Raw genomic sequence first — 19419 nt, forward strand, 5'->3', positions numbered from 1 at the left:
CGGAATTGATCCATGTGCATGAAAACAATAAATCATTCAGGAAAAGACAAATTAAATATCTATAGACTTTTACAAAAACAAATGCATGTGAAACTACACTCACCTAAAGGATTATTAGGAACACCATACTAATACTGTGTTTGACCCCCTTTCGCCTTAATTCTACGTGGCATTGATTCAACAAGGTGCTGAAAGCATTCTTTAGAAATGTTTGCATTATCCTGCTGGAAGTACCCCCGGTGGGGGCTTCTGCTGTTGTAGCCCATCCGCCTCAAGGTTGTGCGTGTTGTGGCTTCACAAATGCTTTTCTGCATACCTCGGTTGTAACGAGTGGTTATTTCAGTCAAAGTTGCTCTTCTATCAGCTTGAATCAGTCGGCCCATTCTCCTCTGACCTCTAGCATCAACAAGGCATTTTCGCCCACAGGACTGCCGCATACAGGATGTTTTTTCCCCTTTTCACACCATTCTTTGTAAACCCTAGAAATGGTTGTGCGTGAAAATCCCAGTAACTGAGCAGATTGTGAAATACTCAGACCGGCCCGTCTGGCACCAACAACCATGCCACGCTCAAAATTGCTTAAATCACCTTTCTTTCCCATTCTGACATTCAGTTTGGAGTTCAGGAGATTGTCTTGACCAGGACCACACCCCTAAATGCATTGAAGCAACTGCCATGTGATTGGTTGATTAGATAATTGCATTAATGAGAAATTGAACAGGTGTTCCTAATAATCCTTTAGGTGAGTATATGTGTGGCAGTGACTGTCAGAGAGGGAGAACCATGCCGAGTGTCTGTGTGACCTGATATACTGGTAATGCTGATGCGAGTTTATCATTCCTTTTTATTGCATCAGGAGTGTGTTTGAAGCTGAGTTACTTTAAAGAGTCCGGGAAAATGGCGCAGCCACTGTTCATGCTGGTATCTTTTGTCCTGGTGTCGTTCTGCGGAGGACAAGATTGGACGGCTCCAGACTTTTGCCATCAGCAACAATGTCCTCAATACAGTGTGGTTGAGACAAACCAGGTAGACTTCAGAGCTGCTCACTCACACATGCACCATTGGTATGCTGTGAGTATATGTACAAAAACTGTCTTATGTTCTGTTGTCTACAGGATTTTGAGACACGTTTGTATGTTTCCACTGAATGGATTACCACCAAGTTGGAAAGCGATAAGGTAGCTGACTTTATGGCTGCATGTTCAAGGCTGACTGACTACTGCAAGAGACAGAGTGATGCAGGTATGTCGGGGTCCAAAACTGAATGTTTCACTCATACAGTCCTGGTTTTGTAATGCTAATTTGAACAATATCTGTGCAATCAATGTGCGTTAAACAACCATAACTTGAATACTACTATATTTAAAGAGGTCATTAGAGAATAGCAGGTTTATAATTTAGTTTGTTGATGACCAAAATAACTTCACGCATCAAATGAGAATATTCACTGCATAGTTATTAACTACCTACTGAATGAGGATGTGACACACACACAATAGGGGGGGGGGGACAAAACCAGAGCTCAATAAATGGGTGAGGTTTATTAGAAGAACAAAAGGGTGGAGAATAGAATCCTGGCAAGTCTTATTGTGGTGCATCAAAGTAGAACACATCAACATTGATGTGAAAAGCATTAATACAAATTACAATACTTGTAGCTGTTTTTCATCAAACATCTAAAAATCTGTTTAGACTTTGCCTTCAAGAAATGTTACAAGTTGTGTAAATGGTGACAAGCGCACAAACCATTGTGTGGTTTCCTGAGAAACTTGCCTGTGTTCTTGCAGTGATGTTTGCTTACTTTGCACATGCGGATACAAAATGGATACCATATTCTATTTTTGATTGTGTAGTGTGTTTAACTTGTATTTGATTTGACAACATTCTACTTTTATTGTATTTTACTCTTTGCACTACAGTCCCCTGTGCTGCTGTGCCAACTTTAACTTCCCCTACGGGAAAAGGTTTCACTTTATGTTAAAGTGCTGGTGACATAAGGGCTGAGATTAGGGGTGTGACAATACACTTAGCTCACGAGACTATCCTTGTGCCCTAGAAAATTTTGAGCTTTAAAAACTTTATTTTCTGCACAAATTTATGGTGGATATTTATTTATGTAAAGGGAAACACAAAATTCAATTGGCAGGTGACCATTCAAAATAATATAATGCAACATAATACAGTAATCAGCAGCCTGTTTTTGTTAGCTTAAGTTACTTTTTTGGACATTGCACATTTCTTTCTTCTATATTCATAGCATGTTTTCTTATTGTGCAAATAAACTTTTCTCAAAGCATTTTCATTTGTTATTTAACATTTCTTGTCACAAGCTATTTTTCAGAACAAATGCTTTCAAAAAGTGATGGCGTAAATGACACCTATGCCTATGGGGATCAATAAAGGAACATCATCTTTTACCATTTTGTAACGTGTTTGTCACTTCCAGGTTATAAGATCCCTGTTGACACCTGGCCAGTGCTGATCACCATCACAGATAATGCCACACAGGATTTGTCAGTGTCCTGGTTTGTTCCTCCTAACACAACAAAGCCTGAAAACACTGATCCGTCAGTCACATGGCAAAGCAGACCTGAAGGCACGGTCTACGTCAGGTAAACAGTGATTGCTTCTATCTTTCAATTCATTATGTTGGGTTTCATTTAACGGTCACTAAACACTTAAATCATGTAACATGTTTACTGTTCAAAAGCTATGAGACAAAAGTGTGACTTGAATACATGAATAACCAGATTTGACCTTTATTGGGGTCAGCATTTACTGTAACTGAGAATTCAAACTCTTCACTACGAACAATGTAAATACTTAAAGTCACTATTGATCTCTGAATGAGGTAACTCAATAGTGATTGAGCCTATGGCCCACTGATGAAGGTGGTGGTAGAGAGGGAGATTTCTCTTTTTTTTTGCAGTATAATGAACTGAGTGTATATGGTGACATTCCCTGGAAAAATACTGTTTTAGGTTACTGCTAATGCAAACTGAATATTTCCTACTTCTGCGTTTAACTGGCAAACTACAAGTTGACTTTTATTCACACAGGCAGGGGTGGAAATTGGGGGTACACAGGGGAACGCCGTTCCAAGAGTAAAAGTCAGGAGGGAACGCATTTCCTGCTCAGATTTCAAAAATCTATTTTAATAGGGAGGAATTGCTTGTAGCTGCTTTAGACTGTTTCTGAAACATGTTCATGAAAAATGATTTATTGTGCTTAAACGCACCACAAATGGGCTGGCTAAAGCCCATTCAGCCATTGGGAAGGTATGACATTACAGGGTCCCTGGAATGAGTCCCCAAAGTAGTGTTTCTGTGTTGCGTTGTCATCGCTACCAGCCACAATATCCCAGAAGCTGCAGTGTTGTTGATGGGTACGTGTCTCTGATGCATTAAAAGGACGCAATAAACACTATCAATGAGTCAGTCGAAGCGAAGATAACTATATAAGATTACGGAGTTGACTACAACTAAGCTCTGAGTAAAAGCAGAACTTGTGTTAAAAAAAATCTGCAAATGAAACTTTCCGGTGAACAAAGTGTTCGACGTAATCTAAAACTTTTTTCTGTCCTTCTTTTCACATAACATAAAAGGGTCTTTGATGGTCCTCCAAGCATCAAGGATGGTCAAGAAAATGCAAGGATGCTTCGTGAGGCCTTGGTTCAAGCTGGGAAAACCTTTAATCCCAACACTTGCAGTGGGGCTGGCTATGACCCCATTTTCTCTGTTACTCACCACAATGAGATCTGGATCTGGATCTAGTGTGCATCATACAGTGGCAGGAAAAAGTATGTGAAGCTCTTGGAATTTCATGGTTTTCTGAATAAATTTGTCATAAAATGCAATCTGATCTTCATTCATGTCAAGGGTATTGACTAATAAAAACATGCCTAAAATAAATTCTCATCCCTCCTGTCTTTATTGCAAACAGTGCTTGAGTTAAAGACCTCCAGAAAGCTAATTGGAGTCAGGTTTTAACACACCTGGAGTCTTGTTAAGAAAATGGGTGTGGGACTACAGCTACTTGGACTACTTTTGGAGTTAGTGCTGCACAAGAAGCACATGCTTGTGAGTCGCTTACAGAGGCGCCACTATCAAGAATTTTTGATTTACATAAAGCTGGTTAAGTTTACAAAGTGACTTCAAAGACTTTAGAAACTCACCAGTGGAGACCCTTTGGGACTGTTGCTACTCTAACCAGAAGTGGGCGCCCAGTCAAAATGACAATGCTAAAGATTTGAAGGCATCATTGGAACTGGCTAACATCTCTGTTCATGAGTCTTCAATACGTAAAACATTGAGCAAGCAGGGTATCTACGGAAGGAAGCCACTGCTTACAAAAGTGCTTTGCAAAAGAGCACATTGGTACTCCCAGCGGTATTGGCAAAATGTTTTGTGGACTGATGAAACTAGGATTGAACTATCTGGACGAACCACACAGCACTTACACCTGGCGTAGAAAGGACCCAATATATTATCATGAAAACAAAGTATGAAGGGGGAAACCAGTTATTGACTATAAGGGTTCACTTACTTTTTTCACTGTCATTTTGAGTGTTGAATGATAAAAAGAGAGAGCAGAATTATTTTAGACACATTTTATTTGTCAATACCCTTGATGACTTAGATGAAGATCAGATCACATTTTATGACAGATTTATGCAGAAAACCATGAAATTTCAAAAGGTTCACATACTTTTTCTAGCCGCTGTATATCATACAGCGATACTCAAAAATAAGTCAGCATAAAAGCCCACCAGTACATGGAAAACATTTTCACCTTCAATGACATCAACCCACATCAACAGTTATTATAACAGTTATTAGTTTTGTAATTTACTTATTCAGTCATGAATACATTCTAGAAAGAATATGAGGCCCATTATCTCGTCTTTGGGCAGAATTTAATTAAAACAGTGTTGTGTGTGGTTTTTTGCATGCCCAGTATTGTTTGTGTATGACTGTAATAGTAACTCTATACTTATTCTTTAATTCAAGGTCTTTACTGTTCCTGTAAGTCTTGTATTATGTCGCTGCAGTTCCAGTTTAATAAACATTGTTGGTCAGCAGACAGACGGATGCCTCTGTTGCATTTAGTTTCAGGAATGTTGTATTTACCAGCAGTGATTCTCACTTTTTACACATTAGTGATGATATATTTGTTGTCTGATAATGCTTCTTGCTCCAGCCATATCTGCTGTAATAAACATTGCACATCTGTCCTTGCACCTATCAATTAAAATTTTATCTATGTTTTGCATATGTGGTCAATGTCAGGTTGTTCCTGTCTTTCTGAGTAGAACGGTAACTACAGGTCAACCCTACCGACACCTGCCAAAAGTACAACTGAACAAAGACCTTACTGCCATATGATATAACTTAAATATATGAAGGTTGTTTTCACTGTTATTTAGTTTTACTTTATTTTATATTTGGGCATGTCTATGTTGTTGAAACTTTATTTTAATAAACATTATTTAGATTTTTTTTTTTTTTAAAGTGGGAAGATAATGGAGAAGGGTATTTATTTTGCTTTTTGACACCTGCATGGATTGGATGTGCTGTTTAAAAATGCATAATTGGGAAAAAAACATCCATATTTGTTGGAAAAAATTGACTAGACATAATAAAGAAGATTTGGAGTATTCAAGCCAATCAAATAACGTAAACATACTTTATTTGTCGCATACATATGGCAAAATTCATCCTCTGCATTTAACCCAACCCAGAAAGGAGCAGTGGGGACCAACTCAGATTGAAATGGCATGCCAGGTCAAACAGCACTGACTGGAGAACCAACCTAGCGAACATGTTGTTGATGGTGGGGGAAGCCGGAGCACCTGGAGAAAACCCACACAGACACAGAGAGAACATACAAACTCCACACAAAGGCTGGGACGACCGGTGTCCAAACCCAGTGCTATCCACTAGGCCACCGTGCTACCACGACTATGGAGACATACACATAAACTGATGAATGGGGTGGTGCAGTGGTCAGTAGATAACTTTAATAAAATTAAACTTTTTGGTGAAAATGTGACTATATCCTGACAGTAGTAACAATAATAATAATCTCTTTGTAGAGTACTTTTCAAAAACAAGTTACAAAGTGCTTTAACAAGCCTAAAGACAATAAAAAAAACAAATACATGATAAAAGCAAAACACTTAAGAGACTAAAATACACGTTTAAAGTAATATAAAATATATATAGAAAATAGAAAATCGGGAAAGGCTGTTTTAAGAAGGGACTTAAAAGAGTTCACTGACTCAGCCAACCTGATTTCCTCTGGCAGGCTGTTCCCCTTTAGTTTTCAGTCTAGACTCTGGAACAGCCAGCAGACCTCTGCCCAAGGATCTTAAGGTACGTACTGGTGCGTATGGGACTAAAAGGTCAGAGATATAACAGGGTGAGAGGCCATGAAGAGCTGTAAAAGTGATCCATAAAATTTTAAAGTCAATTCTAAAACAAACTGGGAGCCAGTGTAATGAAGCTAAAACAGGGGTGATGGCGTCATATTTCTTTGTTCTGTTTAAAAGTGTGGCAGCTGAGTTCTGGACAGTCTTGAGTCAATTAGCAGATTTTTGAGTTAAGCAAGTAAAAAGGCTGTTGCAGTAATCCAGGCGTGATGAGATGAAGGCATGTAAAATGGTCTCAGTGTCCTTAAAAGTTAATATTGCTTGTATTTTTTATATATTTCTGAAAATCGTGTAGTCTGCACAAGGCTTAACATGATGTTGTGGTCAGTGGTGTACTAGGACTGAACACATGCCATCATCAGCAGACATTAAAAGGTCATTGGTGACTCTAAGCAGGGCAGTCTCAGCGCTGTGGTACTTCCTGAAACCAGATTGAAACTTTTCAAATATTTTTTATTTTCCAGTACAGACAAAATAGTACATATACAGTACATATCTGATCTACAGATCTACAAACTTAACTTAGTGTCAATCACTGCTCAAGCACGGGTTGCGCAGCACCCGTCCTCCTGCATGCTCGCCTTCAGAAGTTTTGCAAACGCAATGACTGAGAAACAATCACTAGCTGCCCAGCTCTCCTTTCCTAAGTAACAGCATATAGTACAAAACACATGTGAACATATCTAGCATAGTAGGGGAAAACTTCATAGCGGCGTTATTCAAGCAGCAGAGAGAGATGTGGAAGGTTTTGCATTGTATGTTCAATTGTTACCGACTGCTGCTTTGATCCATTTGGGAAGAAATGGGACAAATAAATGTTTGTATTGATTTTGAACTGTACCTGCTTTTGCTTTGGATGTCTGGTATTGTGTCCAAACCCTTGATTTCCTGCTATTGTGCTATCATTAAGTGTGATACCATATATGTGGAACTTTATGCTTTCAGTTGGTAACACGGGCTTCTCTTGATAGTTTGAAATCTCTGCTGGGATAAATCCCTTGACATTATCAGGGAAATAACAGGAAAACAGGAGACGTGGTTCATGGTTGGCATCATTAACACCTTGTTATGTACAGATCAAAGCCAAACACTACTCAGGTCAATCTGTAAGAAACAGGTCTGAATGCTGTACCAGAGTGGTTGGCAAAGCTGGATGAATTCTTTATCATTATAGCCAATACATGTCACCGTTATTTCAGTTAACTTGTAATAAGAGTTAGCATGACAAGGATCAGTTCTTGGACCACTTATGTTCTCTTTGTACAGGTTACCACTAACACATTGTTTACCAGCATAACATTTATTTTCACTGTTATATGACAATCAAAAAAGACTTTTCACACACTGTCAAAATGTAAATAACAGCATTAATAATTTCTGCATTACATTTGAGAGTGCCTGTTTTAGGACCCTGATATCGTGCATGTTGCCTCATGTAAACATAAATTTTCACTGTGGCTTCTCTTGAAGACTCCACAACTATTCTCTAGCAGTAAATGTTTGTTGTTTCTGTTTCTCTTGGTCAGTCTCTCTCAACACACTTTGGTGTGGAGAGCTGCCCTTCAGCTGAACTCTTATTATTAATTACAATCACAAAGACAACTAATTGTTGTAACTTCTTTATTTGTTAATTTCTTCACAAGGAAATATACAATTTCCACCACAACCAACAGATAGAGAATTTAAACAGGTGTTGCTGCCACTTCTGTAGGACTTGAGGACTCCTTTTTTGTGCCAGTAGCCTTCTTATCAGCATGAACAGCGAAGGTTTCTGCCACTAATAATGGGAAGATTATGGTAGCATCCGCTGACACCTAAAGAGGAAGAAAAACAGGCAATGTATTGAATCAGAAAACAAAAATTCTACTAAATCCCCATATTGGTATGTCTGTTTTTATTGCTTGAGATGAGGATACATCATTAAATAATAAGGTTTAGCACACAATCTCTGTTTTGCCATACATAGAGCTTGTAACTGTTAAAATAGAAAAGTAAAACACTCTTGCATGTATGCACTAATCTGTTTGGCAAGACTATGCACCGGTTATTTAACAAGTAAAAAACAGGTGTTGTGCAAATCAAAGTTTCCAAAACTTGTGAATGCAACATAATATTGATACTAGCATGTAATACTATATACCTTCACAGGTTTAGCATCTGCTCTGATTTTGCCCCAGGACACTGCCTCATCAGGTCTGGCCCCTGAGTCACAACCATCAAACTCTTGAGCTGTGTTTACATATACCGCATAGTCAGCTCCCTGCCTCTGGAAGGACAGAAATCAGTTTATTAAAACAAGCTTTATTGATTCATTGAATGATCACGCAGTTTCCTAAAAGTTTAGCATTTGTTTCCTGCTCCACCTTAAGGCATTGAGCATCAAGAATTGGCTACAAATGCATCAGTGAATTCAGAATATGATCACCGCAAATCACAACCTTCATTTCCTGTTACATCTCTACTGTCCTCTTCATATCATGCCCCCCCTACCACACACACACACCCCACCACCCAGCCACCCACCCACACACACATACACCATGAAAACAAGAGAGAGATAATCTACAGCCTTCAAAGACTTTTTAAATATCAGACTGCATTTCTCCACAACGTTCTGAAAGAAGTTGGGACAACACCAAACTCAAAAATGCAAAAACTCACCCAGAAATTGGCATTGCATATGTGGTGTTTGGCTATACCTCCTCCCAGGATGATTATCCCTGTGCTGTTGGCAGCCACTGCCATCTTGTTCAACTTTGTAATATCTGGAATCAAATTGTGTAATGCGTAAGACCAACAAATAACCACAGAGACAGAGAAAGGTATGTCACCAATGAACACCGTTTTACCTTCATTTATGTCCACTCTGAAGCCAGGGTTCTCAGCTGAGAAGAGGCACAAAACGTCTCCTATAGCGCCGTCGGTCAGGGCAGGGCAGAACACTGGGATGTTATTCTGAAATAGACACCAGATCGCTGCTCAGTAACAGCTCAATTAATTATTGGTTAACACACAAAACACACTCCTGATGTATACCAGGACTCACCTTGTAGGCCCAGTAGTAAACAGATTCCGGGTTGTTTATCTCTTTGCCCATTCGATGGATCATCTTAGATGGTGTCCAGTTAACGCCCTGAAAGACGACACATCACAGAAAAATAAAACTATAATGTGAGCTGAAGGCAAAAGAGGGACCAGGACATCTCAAATGCCACAATAAGAGAACATGTGATTAAATGCTTGGAATTCATAGCTCTGCTCTGTTGTAAAGCCTTGTTAAAACAGAGCAATTTGAGTTTTTAATATTTCAGTAAAATATGAAATGTTATCAAATTAGGTTTGTTTTGAGTATACACACATTTAAAAATTTTGTTTTAACACTCCCTGTAATATAAGACATTTTAGGGAAACGGGTAGACAGATGTTCACATACCTGAGTGTTCTGCTCGAGCAGCATCTGCTTCAAGATCGGCATCAACCATTTGTCAAATTTAGTGTAGTTTTCCTCGGGTATCAGAAGGTTCCCAATCCTGCAACAGAAGCGACACAGGGGAGAATTGAATGCTCTTCTCCTTACAGTCTTTCTTTTTTAAATAGACACTCAACATCTCTATTTAGCAGTTTTTATTATTGAGTGGTGGAGACAGGATGCACATCTCTAACTCCTTAGCAAGATAGCCAACTTTACTGTGCTGTTGCAGGGAGAAGAACTTGCTCTGCGTGCAGCATGAAATCAGATCGCAGTTACAATTATTTTTACTGATTTCTTTATTAACACTGTGAGTTTGCAGACAATCATACAGAAACATATTTCTGTATGATAAAAAACCTATTAGTGACACAGCTAAGCTAAGCGCATTAGCTTGGAGAGCTTCTTCCCCCCCTTTAGACTTTAGACTTTATTGTCCCAGTGGGAACTTCTTTTTCACAGCACTGTACATCACCAATTAACGAACAACGTGTTCCTCCTCATATATCATTACCAACAACAGACAGGACAGGTGACAGCAAAGATTCTGGTGTTCTCATCGAGACATCTTGATCAGGGCTGCTGTGGCTGCAGGGATAAGGCTTTTGCCCAAACAATTCCTTCAGCACCTCAGGGACCAGTACCTGTGCCCAAATGGTAGTAGAGCGAAGTGGCAAACTATAAGCTAGAAGTTGTCACAGCGTCATTAAGCTTCTCACCCCACCTCCTGTATTTCACGCCAATGAGCTACTGTCACTTTATGGTGTGATCGCTGCTTTAACCCAAACTTGCTGTTTCTCCAGCAACCACACCATGAACACTATCAGGACTAAAATCTTAATGATCACAATTTTAAAGGCGCTCAGCTAGTTCACTTATTTAAAATCATTCCCTATTCTATTTTTAGCCAAACTTACCTGTCAAGGCCTTTTATAAACAGATCCCTGCCAGACAGAGTAAAGTCTCCCATGTAAGTTGGGGCCATACACTTGATCAGATCCTCCTCTATACCTCCAGTTGTGGTCACTAAGACATCAACCTAAAAAAAGAAAGAAACACACTGTATTAGGGAACACATGTAACGTGCTGCTCTGTAGTAGCTGTCTGTAGACCATGTGATTCAAATATTTCCTGAGAGGTTGTTTAGGGACATATTGTTAGTGTAGTTGAAAAGAATCGTACCATTTTGTGTTCTGCAAGGTAGCGGATACTCTCCCGGACTCCACTGCTGATGAGGTTTGAGGTGTAACCGAGGAAGATGGTGCAGCTCCTCCGACAGGGGCAGGTTGATGGGCCTTCATCAACACATCCATTCAATGCCTTCACCGGTTGCTGACGCCTCTTGATCTGTGCATTATGTTAGATTAGAAACCATAATCATAGCCTTTTCAATTTACTAGATATAATGAACCAACCACACTACTATAGACTTCATTGAGAGTGTAGTTCATGACAGATGACGGGTTAAGGTAAGTCACGTGGTTAAGGTCAACAATCATTCATCTAACTGTTGGTGTATGCACTGCTGCCAGTATATTACACTGCATCAAAGGTTAAAAAAAATTAATGAGTCCTTAAAATGATCAACATGCTCATTTGCCAAGTTCTCCCTGTGCAGCACCCTTCTCACCATGGTGTTGATCTCCTGGATAGCCAAGCCCAAGTTGGTAGCCTGGAAGCCTGTGTGGAGGTAAGACTGCAGCAGGACTCGGTAGTCCACGCCCTGGTTGAAGTCGTAGCCCTGGACCATTGGTGTACCCTCTGGTAAAGGGATGGACTTTCTGTAGATATTCTCAATTTTGTGGTTATGGTTTGCCATATTGTCTGAAAGAACAATAATATAACATGATAAGAGTTTCTGCACTATTCTCCAAATTACATTGGCCAAGTCCATATATGTGTACCAGTCCACACGCTGACACAGACCCTCTGTTCCTTTCCACAGTGGTAATAAAGTCTGGCTGCTTTTGGTGGAGAGCAATAATCTCGTGCTCACCTACTGTTAGGTCCAGTCCACATATCTGTGATTAAGCCTGTCTCCATGAGCCACCTGCTTTCTGTTCTTCCTGCACCGCCACCTCACCTTATTGAGGTTTCACTGTAAAGAGGCCCTTGTACTGTTGCACTCATGGCCAACAGCTTGCTTTGATTGATCAGCCTAATCATTTGCTTTGCCTAACTTGTTATTCCAGATCCTGGTTGCGTAGTCCTCCCTCTGCTCCACTTCATTCTGTCTCATTTAGAGAGTTATTTAATTAGCTACCTACCATTATGTTTGTGGCCTATCCAGTGAGTGTTTGCCTGCCCATTCTGGCAGTAGAATTTCTTGTTTTGTGAACAAAACTAAACTGAACAAAGAAAAGGAAGTTTTTTTAAGTTAGAAATTACACATGTGTTATATCCTCTGCTCTCTAGTTAAGCAACATTTAAGTATTCTAGGTGCACTTTACTTAGAGGGAACCTGAAGATGACAGTGTACATACACAATGCAAAGAATGCAGAAGGTAAAGGTTCCAAACAGCTCCATCCTCACCCGCTTATCCGAGGTCGGGTCACGGTATATATATATATGTTTACCACCTACTCCCTTCTGCCTTCTGTACAGCCAAAAACTGTACTCAGGTAAAAGTACTGTTACTTTGCAAAAACAAATACTTAAGTAGAAGTATAAGTGGTCATCAAAATAACTACTTGAGAAAGAGTACAAAAGTATTTACTAAAAAAATGACTTGAGTAGTGAGTAACTTAAGAAAATAAAACAATGGGCCTTTTTTTTTTAAGTATTTGATGTAGATGTGACTGGAATTATTTCAGGTGGTCTTTCTCAGGTAAAGGTAAAGTAGTGAATATACGTAAGTCACCATCTCTTGCCACATTTACACCAGGAAAATATTCACAGTGTGTATTAGTCTGTCTTCATCAGACTACACAATGAGCATTCTAGTTAAATGCAGACAGCTGGTACACCTCTAGCTTGAATATTTACATTAAGGCAGAATGCAGGAGGAGTTTTTAAGCATGATATACTGTGTGTAGCTATTTATTGTTAAACATATTAGCATTAACACAACAGACACTGCTCTTTGTCAGCTCAGTGTCAGCACTGTTTAGCCCACTGACTTCACAACAGATACACGACAGCTGTAAATAAATAAATAGGCAATAAGAAGCAATGCAGCCTGATGAATGTATATATATATATATATATATATACACACAGTATATGCCCACAGCCCATATATTTGCCTACCTGCTCCTGTCAGAAAGTCAAACAATTTATATTTCACAGTTATAGACAGTAGACCTATAAAAATCATTCTCTACACTTTTTTAGCCTACTCTGGTCTCTTTCATGTAGAGCAGAGAGATTAGAACATTACCTGTTGAGTTTGCTAGCAGAGGGTCTCTTAAGGATGTAGATCTGTCCTTTGGATGTCCATGCACATTTGACCAAAAAACACAAGTAGTAGCACAATTTATACTCCTTTAAAGACCAGGAGGGCGGAGTGACATGAGCAGGTATGCAGTTTAGAGCTGCTGCAGGCTACAGCCTACAGTGTAATTTTAAGCTGCATTCAGTCAGTGTTAAACTGTCATTTAAGCTGCCGACAGTCAGTGTTAAATCTGAACAATATGCATGTCCATAAAAACATGCAAAAAAGGGTTTGACAGGTAGGACTTAAATTAGGCCTTTAATAGAGCTAGCAGTTTCCTACCTAGTCCACCAGGCAGACTAAAATACTGTACTGGTGAAAAGTTTTTGTATCATGTTTGTATGAAATACATATATAAGCCTAAATACCAGCAACTTTATTAGGTACACTTGTTCAATTGCCTGTTAACACAAGTAGCTATTCAGCCAATCACATGGCAACACCTCAGTGCATTTAGGCGTGGTCAAGACAACTTGCTGAAGTTTAAACCGAGCATCAGAATGGGGAAGAAAGGGGATTTAAGTGACTTTAAAAGTGGCATGGTTGTTGGTGCCAGACTGAATATTTCAGAAAATGCTGATCTACTGGGATTTTCACGCACAGCCATCTCTAAGATTTACAGAGAATGGTCCAAAAAGAGAAAATATCTAGTGAGCGGCAGTTGTGTGGACAAAAAAGCCTTGTTGTCAGAGGAGAATGGGCAGACTGGTTCGAGATGACAGAAAGGCAACAGTAACTTAATCCACTTGTTACAACCAAGATATGCAGAATACCATCTCTGAACGCACAACACGAAGAACCTTGAAGCAGATGGGCTACAGCAGCAGAAGACCACAGCTCCTGTCAGCTGAGAACAGGAAACTGAGGCTACAGTTCGTACAGCTTCACCAAAATTAGACAATTGATGATTGGAAAAACGACAGGTCTGATGATTCCCGAGTTCAGCTGTGACATTCAGATGGTAGGGTCAGAATTTGGCATAAACAACATGAAAGCATGGATCCATCCTGCCTTGTATCAGCGGTTCAGGCAGGTGGTGGTGGTGGTGGTGGTGGTGGTGTTATGGTGTGGGGGATATTTTCTTGGCACACTTTGGCCCCCTTAGAACTAACTGAGCATCATTTAAATGCTACAGCCTTCCTGAGTATTGTTGCTGACCATTTCCATCCCTTCATGACCACAGTGTACCCATCTTCTGATGGCTACTTCCAGCAGGATAATAATGTCACAAAGCTCAAATCATGTCAAACTGGTTTCTTAGCATGACAATGAGTTCAATGTACTCTAATGGCCTCCACAGTCACCAGATCTCAATCCAACAGAGCTGGGATGTGGTGGAACGGGACATTTGGATCATGGATGTGCAGCTGTGAAATCTGCAGCAACTCCGTGATGCTGTCATGTCAATATTGACCAAAGTATATGAGGAATGTTTCCAACACCTTGTTGTAAGTATGTCACAATAAAGGCAGTTCTAAATGCAAAAGGGGTCCAACCCGGTACTAGCAAGGTGTACCTAATAAAGATACCATTGAGTGTATATACAGTATGTATATAAATTTGTACTGTATATACAACAATGATATGATGAATTTCAGTCAGGGTTTCAGAAACAACACTATACAAATGAGTTATACTATACAAGTAAGTTTATGTACTTACTTACTTACTCACCGGCTTTACAATTCTGCACAGCAAACACGTTTACACAAATGTTGTTAGTCTAGTTAAACATTTTCAAGCTCCTAGGACATCAGTACAGTCTTTCATGAAGGTCTTCAGTCACCTAGAGCTTCATCATACCCAGAGGTAAATATTGACACATGGAAGTAAAATGAATCATGCCTGCAGCAGAACAGCATTCTCTCTTTAGCTGAGTACACACGGTTTATTTACAGTGACTATTATTCTCATCATAGCACAATACATTTAAAACCTGAAAACAGTTACTGAGAACTCGTAAAGGATCCACAAACATCATCAGAAGTCAATTGGTGTAAATTTTAATATTTTGTGTACTGTTATGACCACCTGCCTAATATTGTGTGGGTCCCCCTTTTGCTGCAAAACAGCTCTGATCCATCGAGACATGGACTCCACTAGACCTCTGAACGTGTGCTGTGGTATCCGGCACCAAGACGTTAGCAAGATCGGACTTGTTTCTCCAGCACATCCCATAGATGCTCGATTGGATTGAGTTCTGGGGAAATAGGAGGCCAAGTCAACACCTTGAACTTTGTTGTTGTGTTCCTCCAACCATTCCTGAACAACTGCAATTGTATCAGATTGCTGCTCATCCTAATTAGGTCATCCTCACAGAGAAGTATCATATGGGGAAAGACTACAGCTTAATAAATAAATAAGTTGTGGGAAACAAATTTAAGTTAATTTTTGATGCGTTTGCTGAAAGTTAACAACGAATAATTATTTTTTTAACTTTCGATCAATAAACTGAATTTAGAGATCTTCGCTAGTGCTTTTTGCTGTAGTGGTGAGTCGGAAACCTCCTCCAAAAAGACGACAGTAAAAAAAAGAAAACGAGTCAGGAGTCTTTTTAAACAAGTCACCTAACTAAAGAGTCTAAAGAAGCAAACACAGGAAAAAGAGAGTCTGCACATCCAGCCCATCACACCAACTACATCTGAAACAGCTGCAGCTGCAGCCCGAAGCTCCGTGAGTAAAATTAGCTGTCGCTGCTGCACCACAAAAGTGTTTACGTGATTTGATGGAACTGAGTGATCAGTGATCGATCATTGACAAGTGATGTGAAGCAAATAAAAATTTACAGAGAAGTGTTAAATGATACCAGACAGTGACGTAAAATGTGTAAAATCATGCATGGATGAGGTGCATGCAGGCCTTTTTTTATACATGGCTATGGTGGAGGCACATAAAAAAAGCTGCCCTTCTCTTTCTTTAGGTGTGGTTAGGTTGCTTGCATGTTTGGCTTCAAAACCATACAAATAGACATACTGCCAGGGTCTGGTTAAAAAGTATCGTAGCGTACTGGTTTGACTGGAGAGGTTTTGATAGCCTACTACTAGATACTGGGCTCTTTCAGTTGATACCTTAAGATATCCAGAATGGATACCCATACCCTATACCCTAGTACTCACTTATTATGATTAATTTGGTCATGTAACAGCATCCCCTCGGTTTAGAACTAATCTATCAATATAACTGAAGCTTTTCTATTGTTTAGACTTTTTACATTAAATGTCTTTAAACAAACTATTTATTATGAGCAACTCATTTATTATGATAACCTTAACTAATAGAATGTGAATCATCATTTGAAAAACTATATATTACAGGAGGTAAGGGAAGTTTGATTCTGTACAGGGGAGATGTCAATAGTTTCTGGATTTAAGGTTTGTTTAGTTACTAGTGGTTTTCACTCTCACTACACTTGGTGAAAGTTGTACTGTTCCATCCAATTTGTATCATGGATCTCAGTATAGTGAGTATTATAGATCTTTGAAGATATAATGTGTTTGCAGCTACTTTATGCAGCTCATTATGCATGCAGCTAGTAGGCTACGCAGTCCTTTACAAGCCTGTAAAGCAAACGTTATGTTAGGCTAGTTAAACATTTTTCAACCTCCTAGTCAAAAGCCTGTGGGTATTTTAATGCAAATCTGGGTCAACATGTACATTTTGAAACAATTTCTAATTTAAATAATCAACTTAAATAATTGCATGTCCTTAGCAGAGGTTTGTAGTCTCTGTGCTATGAGACAGACTTTTCTAAGCATCTCCAAAGCCAACATTTGTTTCAATTTAAATGCACTGTATGCCTCTCTTTCTCAGACAAATATTTGTTCTGTACCAGATCATGCTAAATTATTGAACAACTACTAAACTTTAGCTCATTTTCAGGTCACAAATTAAAATTCATAATAAAAAAAAAAGAGATCTTTCCAAAGAGTGTGTAAACATGCCCCCAATCTATTCCTTACAATGCTCCTGTGCAGTTGCAGATTTGTAGGTTTGCAGTGTGGAGAATTGCCCATGTTTGGTACAGTTGTGCTTAAAAGTTTGCAAACCCTTGGAGAATTGGTAATGTATGTACCATTTGTAAAGAAAACATGAGTGAGCACACAAAACAGATGTTTTTTTATTTCTCATGAGATTCACATTCAACAGTAGGTCATAAAGGAATGGTACAATCATGAAACAAAACATGGTAACAAAGAAAAAAATGAACTGACCCATGCCTCCAGGACCAAGTCTTTGGTCTTCTTGCATGAACCGCACATTTGAGATCATCACCCCAGTGTGGCTCAGTGACATTAAGGTCAGGAGACTGTGATGGCCACTCCAGAACCTTAGGGTCATTGTCATGCTGGAAAGTCCCGTGTGCAGCTTTGAACCTTGGCTTGGTGTCAAGAGATCCCTGAACAGTACTGATTGGTATTTGCAAGGCTTTGGATATCTTTTTATTATTCTTTTCCATCTTTATGGAGTTCCTTGTACCTTGTCTTGCAGTTCTTTTCTGCTTCCCATGCCTCAATATCTAGCCTTCTCAGTGCATCCAAGTGAGAGCTAAAAAACATTGACTATTTATACACGGACACTAATTGCAATTTAAAAAGCCACAGGAGTGGGAAATTAACCTTTCATTTCCATTTTCAACTCTGTGTGGGATCAGGGCCATTTGGGTGATTTTATCATGATTTGGAAAGAATAATTTTACTCTTTGTAGTTTCTCTGGGGATATTGTGTTGATGGTGAATGTCTGTCTGTGGAAAATAACATGAACATTTTTATGTGCATTTAAATTTAAGCATCATTTTAAAAATACATGTCAGCAACCAATCTATCTGTCCAATTCCAAATCTCTTTAACATTACCACAGAAATAAAGAGGAAACAAACCTGGCTGATGTCGGTGATCTGACATTTCGCAAACTCCTCTTAAGGTAGTAATACGTTAGCTAGCATACATGGCAAACACTGCCTACTTAACATGTGACAATATCAAATGTAATGTGTCTCTGAATACAGTGTAATAGGTATAGTGTGTCACTTTTACTGGCCCCACAGAAACATATTTTAACAATCTTCAAAATATATATATTTATATTGATTGCCTTCTTGTACATGCCAAGATGTTCCTGGAATATATCTTGGGGGACATGTAATTTACTACACAACAATATTTCTTTCATTTTGTCATTTTTCCAGGGGGCATTGTTTGGGGTTGGCCTTTCTTTGTTTGACAAGGCTAACAGCTGACCTGAGTTTGGTAGGCTAATTAGATGATTTACCAGATCATCAGTTGAGGGTAGAATTGCTGCTGGGTTACTTCCTTAATAGGCTAGGTCATGAAATCTGCAGCAACCTTTGGGGTAAGATCTATTTTTTTAACATGGCACTCTGTATTTTTCAGTGCTGTGCAGGTTATAACCGAGATTTTCGAGTGGCCTTTTATTGGCCAGCCTGAGGCACACCTATGCAATACCCGTGTTGTCTGATCACCAACTTGATATGCCACACATGTGAGGGGGATGGATTATCTCGGCAAAGGAGAAGTGCTCACTAACAGAGATTCTGGGCCTTTCCGAAACTAGACCCTCGCCGCTTCCACTCCGACACCGAAACTGCTACTTCCACTCCGTTTACGCGTTCATGCGTCACATTGAGTGTCATCCGAAACCAATGAGGGCGGAGTGATAGTGGGATGTTAAACCCTCAAATGCCGAGTCAGCACCGATGCTGGCTTGTTGTGTAACACCCTTTGCTGCACGAATGGGGACCTTTCTTTCATTTTGCGTTCCTTGTGACACCCGCCGGTTAACATGTAGATTTTTTTTATTTAGAAACTACACTGATATTGTCACGTCACCATTCACAGGTTAACAACGTAGCCCATATGATTTATATTGAAATGTTGTATTTGTGAATGTAACATTTTTCATATAGGCTAAGTTAAAGAAGTTCAAATAAATAGGCTTTTCTTTACAATGAATATCAATCTTTTCATAAAAGAATATTTATTTTTCGTAAATATATAAAGTTATGTTCGAATGAAATATTCGACACAAAATGAATGACAAAGTCTCTGACAGATTTCTGAAGAGAGAT

The 19419-nt window shown here is 39.3% G+C and overlaps 2 protein-coding genes across 2 annotated transcripts; one reads left to right on the top strand and one right to left on the bottom strand.

The window, feature by feature from the left end:
• The first annotated feature begins 793 nt into the window (after positions 1-793).
• LOC119888299 (heme-binding protein 2-like) lies at positions 794-3911 on the top strand. The gene is made up of 4 exons (XM_038698810.1): positions 794-1026; positions 1116-1242; positions 2447-2612; positions 3605-3911. The coding sequence occupies exons 1-4, from the start codon at positions 898-900 to the stop codon at positions 3771-3773; spliced, it is 591 nt and encodes a 196-aa protein (XP_038554738.1). The 5' UTR covers positions 794-897; the 3' UTR covers positions 3774-3911.
• A 4134-nt stretch (positions 3912-8045) lies between these two features.
• On the bottom strand, positions 8046-11718 carry LOC119888323 (deoxyhypusine synthase-like). Its single transcript, XM_038698852.1, has 9 exons — positions 11530-11718; positions 11082-11246; positions 10817-10938; positions 9864-9960; positions 9477-9563; positions 9280-9385; positions 9092-9195; positions 8564-8696; positions 8046-8237 (listed from the first exon to the last, which is right to left on the bottom strand). The coding sequence occupies exons 1-9, from the start codon at positions 11716-11718 to the stop codon at positions 8113-8115; spliced, it is 1128 nt and encodes a 375-aa protein (XP_038554780.1). The 3' UTR covers positions 8046-8112.
• Positions 11719-19419: the final 7701 nt, after the last annotated feature.

This window comes from Micropterus salmoides, unplaced genomic scaffold (genome assembly GCF_014851395.1).
Source record: "Micropterus salmoides isolate LMB-PRFRI ecotype aquatic unplaced genomic scaffold, ASM1485139v1 Ms_hic_scaffold_10, whole genome shotgun sequence".
In the NCBI taxonomy this organism is placed as follows: Eukaryota; Metazoa; Chordata; class Actinopteri; order Centrarchiformes; family Centrarchidae; genus Micropterus; species Micropterus salmoides.

Coding starts and splice junctions, on each gene's coding strand:
- LOC119888299 (XM_038698810.1), top strand. CDS start 898: ATGGCGCAGCCACTGTTCATGCTGGTATCTTTTGTCCTGGTGTCGTTC. Junction 1,027..1,115: donor GTGTGGTTGAGACAAACCAG/GTAGACTTCAGA, acceptor TGTTGTCTACAG/GATTTTGAGACACGTTTGTA. Junction 2,613..3,604: donor GAAGGCACGGTCTACGTCAG/GTAAACAGTGAT, acceptor ATAACATAAAAG/GGTCTTTGATGGTCCTCCAA.
- LOC119888323 (XM_038698852.1), bottom strand. CDS start 11,718: ATGGCAAACCATAACCACAAAATTGAGAATATCTACAGAAAGTCCATC. Junction 10,939..11,081: donor ACCTTGCAGAACACAAAATG/GTACGATTCTTT, acceptor TTCTTTTTTTAG/GTTGATGTCTTAGTGACCAC. Junction 9,386..9,476: donor TTTACTACTGGGCCTACAAG/GTGAGTCCTGGT, acceptor TGTCTATTTCAG/AATAACATCCCAGTGTTCTG.